At 37.1% G+C, this 12,231-nt stretch overlaps 1 protein-coding gene across 1 annotated transcript in view; it reads right to left on the bottom strand.

The window, feature by feature from the left end:
* The window catches only part of FCHSD2 (FCH and double SH3 domains 2), a 244,574-nt gene that overhangs the window by 135,397 nt on the left and 96,946 nt on the right, over nucleotides 1-12,231 (bottom strand). Inside the window, exon 5 of the mRNA XM_068988167.1 lies at nucleotides 4,794-4,938. Coding sequence (XP_068844268.1) covers nucleotides 4,794-4,938 — 145 coding nt within the window. The remainder of the gene's footprint in view (nucleotides 1-4,793; nucleotides 4,939-12,231) is intronic.

A 12,231-nucleotide genomic window follows, 5' to 3' on the forward strand; every position in this document is an offset into this window, starting at 1 on the left:
AGCTAGAATTAAAGAACAGCAATACACACTGGACTTAAGGGACTTAATATCTGGAAGAAGAGAAGCACAGCTAGGTAAGCTCTACATTCATCTTGACTTTTTTCCTTATGGCAATTTTTGAATCATGGTACAGAGAAGTAGAATATAAACAGAAAGTGGGTTTGTTTTTGTTTTAACTAGACTGTGGAAACAGAGGTTGGAGTCTGAGGGTGCCAAAAGAGTAGGAACTTGAGAGACTCAATCTGGGAAGAAGGGTACTACAGAGAAGCAAGTCATAAAATCTGTATGCAATTTCCCCAAGTCATCAGTTTGACTTCTAAATGGCATGTGTGGAATGAAGCTCCAAGAAATTCAGGAAAGAACAGAAACTAAAAGGCTAATGAGCTGAGCAATGAACAGAGGGAGCAGAGCAGCTACATGATGTTGAGAAGACAAAGGCTGGAGTTCAAGTCTTGTCAAAACAGAAAGGCTTTGGTAAATATCCCATACTTTCACGTAGGACCCCAGAAGTAAGGACAAAAGTGAAACAGAGAAGCCTAAAAAGTCTAACGCTAGACCCTAACAGAATCAAAGTGATTAAATAGTATTCTATCTGCCTGCTAAAACACTTAACTCTCTTTGGAAACAGAAAACATCTTCCAGAGCATCTACAATTTTTATCCACAATATCTAGCACCATGAGGCTTACAAAAGCAGTAGACCCAAATAACCAAAAACAAGCAAACAAACAAAAAAATAGTTAATGATAAAAAGAGACCTATAGTGTTCAGACAGTGGAACTATGAAACAGAGATTAGGAGTAATACATTAAACAGGAGAAAGAAAAAACATGAAGAATTGCATCGGAAACATGGACTCCATTTTTTAAAAAATAAAAAATTCTAGAACTGAAAAATACACTGAGATTCCAAAAGATAAATTTTAAAAGCAGATTAGAAATAGCAGAATAGTCAAGAAATGAAAACAACCCAAGTGCCCATCGAGAGATAATTGTATAAAGAAGATGTAACATATACAGGGAACTCTAGTTAACACTCTGTAACTACCTATACAGAAACAGAATCTAAAAAAGAGTGGATGTAAGTGTATATATAACTGCACTACAGCAGAAACTAAGACAACATTATAAATCAACGATACTCAAAAAAAAATTAAAGATGTGGCATACACAATACACACACACACTGGACTATTATTTAGGCATAAAAAGAACAAAGTTTTGCTATTTGCAGCAACATGGATGGACCTACAGAATATCATACTAAATGAAGAAAGTAAGACAAAAACAAATATTATATGATATCACTTATATGTGGAATCCAAAAAATACAGATGAATCTAGGTACAAACAGAAATAGACTCACAGACACATATAACAAACTTATATTATCAAAGAGAAAAAGCAGGAGAGGAGGGATAAATTAGTATGGGATTAACAGATACAGACTACTATGAATAAAACAGGTTAAGTAACAAGGATTTACTGTATAGCATAGGGGCCTATATTTAATATCTTAAAATAACATACTGGAATATGATCTGAAAAATATATAAAACTGAATCACTTTACTGTATACCTGAAAATAACACAGTATTGTAAATCAACTCTACTTCAATCAATCTATAAAAACACACAGAAAGAAAAAGGTAAATAGCAGAACAGAGTGTTAATCAACTGGAAGATAACAGTTGAAAATATTCAGACTGAAGTGCAGAAAAAATCACATTAATAAAGAAAGTGCAGATAAAGTACAAAAGACATGGACAGAGACAAAAGGTCTAATAGCAAACAAGTCCTAACAGGGAGGTAAATGGAATTATGTTATTAAAACATTCTTACATTGTTTAAGAGGTGGCAAAATACTAATTCACAATAGACTTAAAGTTTGAAGACCAGTAAAGGTATCAATTCATGGTAAATTACAGTACGTCAAAAAAGCATATTGGAATCTCCAAAGTAATTACTAAAAGAATAACAAGATCATAAAATTAAAAAGCTAATAGTGAAGGAAATTTTGATAATAAAAAGTGTAAGACTGCTCAGTGTCATTAATCACCAGGGAAACTACAAATCAAAACCACAATGAGATATCACCTCATACCTGTTAGGATGGTTATTACCAAAAAAACCAAATGACAACAAGTATTGCCAAGGTTGGGGGGAAATTGGAACCCTTGTGCACTGTTGGTGAGAATGCAAAGTGGTGCAGCTCTTGATGGAAAAGAGTATGGTGATTCCTCAAAAAATGAAAACCATAACTATCATACATTATCTAGTAATTCTACTTCTAGGTATTTATTCAAAAGAAGTGAAATCAGGATCTCAAAGAATATTAGTATTCCCATGTTTACTGCAGAACTATTCACAAAAGTCAAAATATGGAAATAACCAAAATGTGGATAAATGCATGAATGTATTAAAAAATATGGTATATAATACAGAAGAATGTTATTCAGCCTTAAAAAAGGATATCCCATGCATGCATCCATGCAACAACATGGTTGAAACTAGAAGACATTATGCCAAGTGAAATAAGTCAGTCACATAAGAACAAAGACTGCATGATTCCACTTACATTAAATACATTAAATAATCAAACATAAAAAATTTCAGTTATACAAAATGAGTAAGTTCTAGAGATTGTCTGTACAATATTGTGCTTGCAGATAACAATACTGTATTGCACACTTTAAAAATCTGTTAAGAGGGTAGATCTCATGTTAAGTGTTCTCATCACACTAAAAGAAAAATACTAGATTAATCCAAAAGGAGGCTGAAAAAAAAAAGAAAGTACTGAGAAAGGGTTGGAGTACAGAACGAAAAATAGATGATTTTTGATCCTATGTGGAGTCAATTTGTTGTAAAGTTTGGGAAGTACAATTGGAGAAGTCAATATTTGTGGCCATGTGTTGCTTTTCTTGCTCCATTGGGAATCCATCTCAATTTTCCTTTGGAGAATCATCTTTTCCCATTTTTAGTCCATTGTGTTTGCTTGAGGACTGTAACCTCTGTAACTCAAGACAAATCAATGAGCCTCAATTCTGATAGTTTTGTTAGAACTTTGGGGAAAGTGGAAAATGTGGAATTGCTAGCTCTGATATTTGTAAATCTGGCATGTTGGGGCGGCACAATGTGGGGAGAGTTGCTGAAGAATGAAGCCACTGGGAAAGCAGAGCTAATGGATGGGAAGAAACATGAATTCTAATGCCATCATTTGAGCTCCTGGATCCACTCCTGCCTGGATTCCATCCATGCCAAAATTTTTAGTTATATATTCTCTTCTTGGTTTAAGTCAGTTTGAAGTAAGCTTCTGCCATCTATAATTTCAGAGTTCTGATAGGTATGCTCAATATATGGTGTGTGTGTAACTCGCTTCAGTTGTGTTCAACTCTTTGTGACCTATGAACTGTAGCCTGCCAGGCTCCTCTGTCCGTGGTGTTCTCCAGGCAAGAATACTGGAGTGGGTTGCCATTCCCTTCTTGAATGCTCAAAATATATTTAGTGTTCAACAACTGCTTAGATAAAACATAAATACCATTATTACTGGCTATAATTTAATTCACAGATAAGTGGACTTGTCAAACCTCACCAAACATTCTTTGCCCAGGTATGTTAAGTGAAATTCAGATCATAGAACAGCACAAATCGGTTAACTCTTTCAAAATATTCTGATATTGAGAAATGTAGAACTTCCAATAATTCAATTAGATTTGGTGAATGAACTGGCTATTTGAAACATCATATTTCCTCCCAGTTAGGAAGGAGTTGGATCAGTTCTTTACCTCTGGCTCCTACTCTTTCTCTGCATGCGCTGATGGATACACACACACACACAAAAAAACATTTTTTTCTTCCAATTGAAAACTTTGTTCGGTCAGTGGTCATGTATTGTTTGAAAGAAAATTTTGAAAGAGAATTTTGAGCAGAGGCATTCTTATAGAAATATGTTAAAAACCCACTGATACTACGTGAGCACTTGAAAGAGATATATTTATTAATAACATTGATTTTGTGCTACTAAAATCATCTTTGGCAAACATGGAAGATTAGTTTATTTAGTTTTTGTTTGTAAAAATTAGTGAAAATCCGAAAGACAATTAGAATCAAAACAATGGCTTGTGAAATATTATTTCCTTAAATAATTACTTTAATAATTTTTAAAGTATTATACTTCCATAAAAAACATTTAAATACTTTATAGGCATCATGATAATCTCTAATCTTGTAACTATTTCCTAAGAGGATATAATTCAATTATCTACTTTCAATCACAAGCTTTTCATAAAAATCACATTATTCTTTCCATGAATTTTAAAACTCTGCATAATCATTTAAAAACTTTTATGTAGTTCATATAATTAAACCTTAGAGTAACCCAAATTTGGTAATAAGTTTGCTATATATGGTCAAGATGTGTCAATTTCCTTTAAATTATTATGCAAACTGGATCAAACTGAAACTAAGATTTTCTCAAGACTTAGTGGGATTAATAATATTGTAATTGTTTTAATATACACCAATCTAAGTAGGTCTACTTCCTTGAGTTAAATTGAAAAGTGATATTTGTAAGAAATGTTTACTGAGCTTTCAGATTCATATCACACTCACCTTTGTCAATTAATAAAATACAGTAGCCAAAGGGAACATGTTGAAATCAGAAAGTCTATGTTAAAATCAGAAACATTTGGACCATAGAGAAGAACTCAAAGTGTAAAATGCAACTGAACATAATCTTGCAGATTATAAATGTAGTAATCAGATATTAAAGGAAAAGAATAAATAGAAACAATACCCTTTTTAGTTGCTGTTCTTTTAGGCTTCTCACTGTCCTTGCAGGCTCGGAAATGAAGTTTTTATAGTTTTCACATATATTGATCCGAGACTGGGCTACCTGCATTGTTCCCTCGAGAAAAGATTTCCAAACAGGATACATGCTCCTAAATTCAAAGAGGGACAGAAAAGTATTAGGCAGAGAAATGGAAGAATAAGTTGCCTAACCTTCTGCTCTCTGGCTAGCACCGACAAACAGAATTAATACATTCTTTAGAGTTTAAAGTGTATTTATATTGGTTCATAGTAGTAGTAATGTTTTTAGTATACATAACAAGTAGAAACATGGAATACACTCTATTTCTCTATAGCCTGACAATGGGCTGTTTTGATTCATTAGCTATTCTTGATACTGGAGTAAAGTGATACAAGGATTACAATTCTAGACAAAGCTAACACTATAAAAAATTAGTGGATAATTCAGACTTTCCAGGCCTTTCACTGTTTCAGGACTGTCAGTATGAATACCAAATTTCATTATTCCATTAAGGTATTTTCCTGATTTTAGAGAGGAGGTAACTGAGGCTCAGATTTAGAAGATCACCCTAGCTTACACAAGAATGTGGCAGTACTGAGATACAGACAAATACCTCCAAAGTACCTTTTCTTTCAACTATATTATATTGCTCTCTTACATAAATGGATGTGACTGGAAGAAAAATCATGAACAATTGCTTATGTTCTCGAGAAGTCTATTTGTTAGACAAAAGAAGTCTATGGTATTATTGCTCTACATCTGTTTCACTGTTGTAATAACACTTAGGGTGGCTTCCCTGGTGGCTCAGAGGGTAAAGCGTCTGCCTGCAGTGCAGGAGACCCGGGTTCGATCCCTGCATCGGGAAGTTAGAGCCAGCATCTCATTGCAGCTTGGGAGTCATTCCAACCAAGTTCCGTCACCTTTGCTTGATAAATGTGCTCACAGCAATCTTTTGATAAAGTCAAAGAATTATTCATCCTTTGCTTTCTGTAGTCAATTTCCTTTTCCTTTTTTTTTTTTATTATTATTTTTTTTATTCTTACATGTGTTCCCAAACATGAACCCCCCTCCCACCTCCCTCCCCATGGCATCTCTGTTGCTTTCCTAACAGAGGTATTTTATTATGCCTTAGTCCCAACATGATCCGATACTAGCTATAAACATATTTTACAACTTATAACAATAAGTGGTACTTTGCTAAAAAGAGATATTGCACTGATATAATATTCATCTCCTAAGAGTTCTTGCATCTAATGGATTTCCTACTACAGCAGTATATGGGACCATGTTCTGTAGCAGGAAATCCATTAGACGCAAGAAAAGAAATCTTAGGAGATGAGGGGAATAGGGAAGAAAGAATTCCTTCATCCACGCTTGCCCCTTCTTCCTTTTACCCCTCCATCTAACTGACTGCTGCTCATCCTTCAAATCTCAGCTTAAATGGAACTTCCTCAGGGAAGTCACCCTGGAGAAGGGAATGGCAACCCACTCCAGTATTCTTGCTGGAAAATTCCATGGACAGAGGAGCCTGGTGGGCTTCAGGCCGTGGGGTCACAAAGAGTCGGACACGACTGAGTGACTGACACTTACAGGGAAGTCTCATGATCACTACCAAGCCAATACACAGACTCAATCAAATCCCTCCCTGTTCACATGGTTCACATGGTTCTAGCACTTTTCCTTCAATTATAAGTATCTTTATGTAATTGTTAACGTTTGTCTATCTCACTATAGAAAAAATTTCCTGAAGGGAGGGGTGTATGTCTTTCTCACAATTGTATTTCTATGGCCTAGCACATGGCCTAATAATTAGAAAGGTTATAATAAGTATGTATTGAATGAAAACAATGAATGGATGGATGAATGTATAAATCATAAGGACTGTAAAATAAAAAGAAAAATCCTTTCATTATAGAGTTTTTTAAAAAGAGATCTTCAGAGATTAGCAGACAAATAAATAGCAGGCAAATATTTTCAACAGTGGAACACCATGAATTGCCTGAAATTTGGTTACCAGTTAGTGGGAAGATCTGGGTTCCAGTTCTAGTTTAACCAATATAATCTTCTGTAACACATCTCACTACGCTTTCATTTCCTCTACTGGCAAATGGAAAAATAAATGCAAATAATGTGAAAATTCTTGTCATACGGATTCTTTTAAATGAATAAATAGTAACAGTCACAGAATTGTAGAAGAAATACTACAGAAGTACTTTGTAGAAGAACTTCTTCTTAACATAATAGTGGTAGTTTCAATGACAGTGGTGTTTTTCATTTCAATTGAAAAAATAATAATGGGTTGTAGAGTGAGTTCCTAAAAATTTCATTTCACTAGGCTTCATATATAAAACTTTGAAACATAAGGAAAGGTATCGGGCATTTACAGTATTTTACTATTCTGCTCAGTTGAGGAAATTAGACTCAAAATTATAAAAGAAAGCAAGGAAATTCTCTGAAGAACCTATCACATGCTAGGCACTGTGTCATGTATTTTACATGTACTACATCATTTAATCCTTAGGACAACTTTGTAAGACAGGCATTATCCCCATTTTGCAGAGAGGAAAAAGTAAGGCTTGGAGAAGCTGAGAAATTTTTCTATGGCGATTCACCAGGAACTAGTACTCTCATGGTCATAACCTAGAGTTTGCCATTATCAATAACCACCCCTCTACTCTATATGAGTAGTGGCTCAGAGGTTAAAGCCTCTGCCTGTAAGATGGGAGACCTGGGTTCGATCGCTGGGTCGGGAAGATCCCCTGGAGAAGGAAGTGGCAACCCACTCCAGTATTCCTGCCTGGAGAATCCCATGGACGGAGGAGTCTCCACAGGGTAACAAAGAGTGGGACATGACTAAGTGAGCGATTTAACTTTTTAAATTTATTTTAACCCCTCTACTCTAATACCAATTTAATCATCTAATCTCTGACCAATGCCTCTTGCTTCTCCTCACTCCCTTTAGGATTCTCACTTCAACAATTACTCAACCCAATCAGAGCCCACAAGCCATTTCATCCTGCCTCCTTTCCATTCTCTTTTACGCCCTTCTCATAATCTCCCTTTATGGCTCCCATTATCCAGCCTAGATTTCCAATATTATCACTCTCTAATGTACACCCTATTACCTGTGCCTCACTCTCTTTCCATCATTATAATTTATAATTTCCAAACTTGGTTAAATCCAAAATTCTGTTTACACCATACCAATATCTATGCAACAGAACACTGCTGGAGAAAATAATCATGCTACCTACTCTCACTTTAAATTGATGTCAAATAAACCTTAGTGTTACCCTTCTCCAAGGGATCTTCCCAACCCAGGAATCAAACTGGGGAATCACACTGCAGGCGGATTCTTTACCAACTGAGCTATCAGGGAAGCCCGTGTTACGCAGCAATCCTACTATATTCCCCTAATTTACTTTTCTGCTTACTCTTTTTTTTTAATATCTGTTTTTATTTATTTCTTTGACCGTGTTGGGTCTTAGTTGCAGCATGTGGGATCGACTTCCCTGACCAGGGATTGAACCCCTGGCCCCCTGCATTGGGAGTATGGAGCCTTAGCCACTGGACCACCAGGAAGTCCCGTCTGCTTACTCTTATAGATAACTATTTCCTACATTTCCCTCTCATCTCAAACCTCTAATGTGACCACACTTGTCAGCTGGTAATGAAGCATGAAGACAATGCTCTCTTCACATGCTCCCTCCACATCTCCCTCTTTCCCTGCCTTTGCACCCATATACTGTTTTCCTTCTTTTTACTCCAAAAATGACTTATGCTCTGAAGGCCAATCTTTCACATCTATACATTATATAACCTCTAACTCAAGACTTCCTGTCTGAGCAGGCCTTACAAATAGCTGTGAAAAGAGAAGCAAAAATCAGAGGAGAAAAGGAAAGATAAACCCATTTGAATGCAGAGTACCAAAAAATAGAAAGGAGAGATAAGAAAGCCTTCCTCAGTGATCACTGCAAAGAAATAGAGGAAAACTATAGAATGGGAAAGACTAGAGATCTCTTCAAGAAAATCAGAGATAACAAGGAAACATTTCATGCAAAGATGGGCTCAATAAAGGACAGAAATGGTATGGATAACAGAGGAAGCTACTAAGAGGTGGCAAGAATACACATAAGAACTGTACAAAAAATATCTTCATGACCCAGATAATCACGATGGTGTGATTACTAATCTAGAGCCAGACATCCTGGAATGTGAAGTCAAGTGGGCCTTAGAAAGCATCACTATGAACAAAGCTAGTGGAGGTGATGGAATTCCAGTTGAGCTATTTCAAATCCTAAAACATGAGGCTGTGAAAGTGCTGCACTCAGTATGCCAGTAAATTTGGAAAAGTCAGCAGTGGCCACAGGACTGGAAAAGGTCAGTTTTCATTCCAGTCCCAAAGAATGCTCAAAGTGAAAGTGAAGTCACTCAGTCATGTCCGACTCTTTGTGATCCCATGGACTGTAGCCCACCAGGCTCCTCCATCCATGGAATTTTCTAGGCAAGAGTACTGGAGTGGGCTGCCATTTCCCTCTCCAGGGGATCTTCCCAACTTGGGGATCAAACCCAGGTCTCCCGCACTGCAGGCAGATGCTTTACGTCTGAGCCACCAGGGAATCCAAGAATGCTCAAACTACTGCACAATTGCACTCATTTCACACACTAGTAAAGTAATGCTCAAAATTCTCCAAGCCAGGCTTCAAAACTACGTGAACCGTGAACTTCCAGATGTTCAAGCTGGTTTTAGAAAAGGTAGAGAAACCTGAGATCAAATTGCCAACATTAGCTGGATCATCAAAAAAGCAAGAGAGTTCCACAAAAACATCTATTTCTGCTTTATTGACTATGCCAAAGCTTTTGACTGTGAATCACAATAAACTGTGGAAAATTCTGAAAGAGATGGGAATATCACATGACCTGACCTGCCTCCTGAGAAATCTGTATGCAGGTCAGGAAGTAACAGTTAGAACTGGACATGAAACAACAGACTGGTTCCAAATAGGAAAAGGAGTATGTCAAGGCTGTATATTGTCACCCTGCTTATTTCACTTACATGCAAAGTACATCATGAGAAACGGTGGGCTGGATGAAGTACAAGCTGGAATCAAGATTTCCAGGAGAAATATCAATAACCTCAGATATGCAGATAACACCACCCTTATGGAAGAAAGTGAAGAAGAACTAAAGAGCCTCTTGATGAAAGTGAAAGAGGAGAGTGAAAAAGTTGGCTTAAGCTCAACATTCAGAAAACTAAGATCATGGCATCCGGTCCCATCACTTCATGGCAAATAGATGGGGAAGCAATGGAAACTGTGACAGACTTTTTTTTTTGGGGGGGGGGGGCTCCAAAATCACTGCAGATGGTGACTGCAGCGATGAAATTAAAAGATGCTTACTCCTTGGAAGGAAAGTTATGACCAACCTAGACAGCATATTAAAAAGCAGAGACATTATTTTGCCAACAAAGGTCCATCTAGTCAAAGCTATGGTTTTTCCAGTAGTCATGTATGGATGTGAGAGTTGGGACTATAAAGAAAGCTGCACACCAAAGAATTGATGCTTTTGAACTGTGGCGCTTGAGAAGACTCTTGAGAGTCCCTTGGACTGCAAAGAGATCCAATCAGTCCATCCTTAAAGAAATCAGTCCTGAATATTCATTGGAAAGACTGATGCTGAAGCTGAAACTCCAATACTCTGGCCACCTGATGCGAAAAACTGACTCATTTGAAAAGACACTGATGCTGGGAAATATTGAAGGCGGGAGGAAAAGGGATGACAGAAGATGAGATGGTTGGATGGCATCACCGACACAATGGACATGAGTTTGAGTAAACTCTGGGAGTTGGTGATGGGAAGGGAGACCTGGCATGCTGTGGTTCATGGCGTCGCAAAGAGTTGGACGACTGAGTGACTGAACTGAACTCAAGAATAGCAATTCAGCAGTTGTACTTTCTCCTACAATATCAACTTTTTCCTTTCCACTGGATCATATTCATATATCTCCCATCTTAAAAATAAACAAATAAATCTTCCATCAACCCTTCCATTTCTCTCTAGCTATCACCCCAATGTCTGTTCTCTTTAACAGCAAAGCTCCTCGAAAGAAATGTCTGAAATTACTACTTCTGTTTCTTTTCCTGGTCACTCTTGATTCAATTCAAATAAGGCTTTAACATTCACCATTCTGAAATTACTTGTCAAAGTCATCAAAGATCTCCCTGTGGGCTAATCCAAATAGTCAACTCAAGTTTAGGCCTATTATTCAGCCTATTAGCCGTACTGACCTAATTTATCCTTCTTAAAATGTTTTCTTCACTTGGCTTCCGGATTATTACTCTCTCTTGGTCTACTTTTATCTCACTAGCCACAGATTCATTTCCTTTGCTGGTTCCTTTCAATCTCTTTGCCCTGTAAATGCTGGAGTGTCCCCACAGTCAGCTTCTTCTCTCCCATAACCACACAGTCTCTTAGATAAGCTCATGCAGTCTCATGGCTTTAAAGACTGTCAATATGCTGACTATTCCTGAATTTCTAATTCAGACATCTTCTGTAACCACTCAGTTGCCTGTTTAACATATCTGATTTGGATATTTAGTAAGTATCTTAAAACTTAATGTCTGAAATCAAATTCTTGATTTCCCTAAAATGTTCTATTAATCTATTTCACCTCACTGACAGCTACTCAAACCTTCTAGGTGTTCAAGCCAAAACCACTAGAGTCATCACTGATTCTTTTTTTCCCCTCATATTCCACACCTGATCCACCAAGAAATACTGTTCACTAGATTTTTAAAATATAAAGGAAACTGATTACTGTCTATCTCTGTCTACCCACTGCTACTACCCTGGGTTCAGCCACCACTGCCCTATACCTGGATTACTAGAACGGCCTAAACGACCTCCCTCTGATTCTGCTCCTATCTTCCTGAAGGCTACGCTCTACACAGTATAGCCACTGCAGTGCCCAGCACTTCTCAGTACTGTATTCTTCTTACTATGCTTACTATCCTTATTGCAGAGTGACATAATGTTTAATTACTCATATGCTTATTGTCTTGTTTTTCACTAGAATGAAGGCTTTTATTTATCAATTATAATAGAATATGAATTGTAAGATATATATTTTTAATTTAAAAGGTGAGTCATTTTAACAAAAAAAGATAACAATGGTACAGGAGATATAAGGCACAAACTATGTAAGATATACACAAAGAACTTAGGATACCTCTTTATTAGAGACTTCCCTGGTGGCTCAGACGGTAAAGTGTTTGCCTACAATATGGGAGACCCGGGTTCGATCCCTGGGTTAGGAAGATCTCCTGGAGAAGGAAATGGCAACCCACTCCAGTACTCTCGCCTGGAAAATTCCATGGACAGAGGAGCCTGGTAGGCTACAGTCCACGGGGTCGCAAAGAGTCGG

Source organism: Capricornis sumatraensis, chromosome 16, assembly GCF_032405125.1.
Source record: "Capricornis sumatraensis isolate serow.1 chromosome 16, serow.2, whole genome shotgun sequence".
NCBI lineage: Eukaryota > Metazoa > Chordata > Mammalia > Artiodactyla > Bovidae > Capricornis > Capricornis sumatraensis.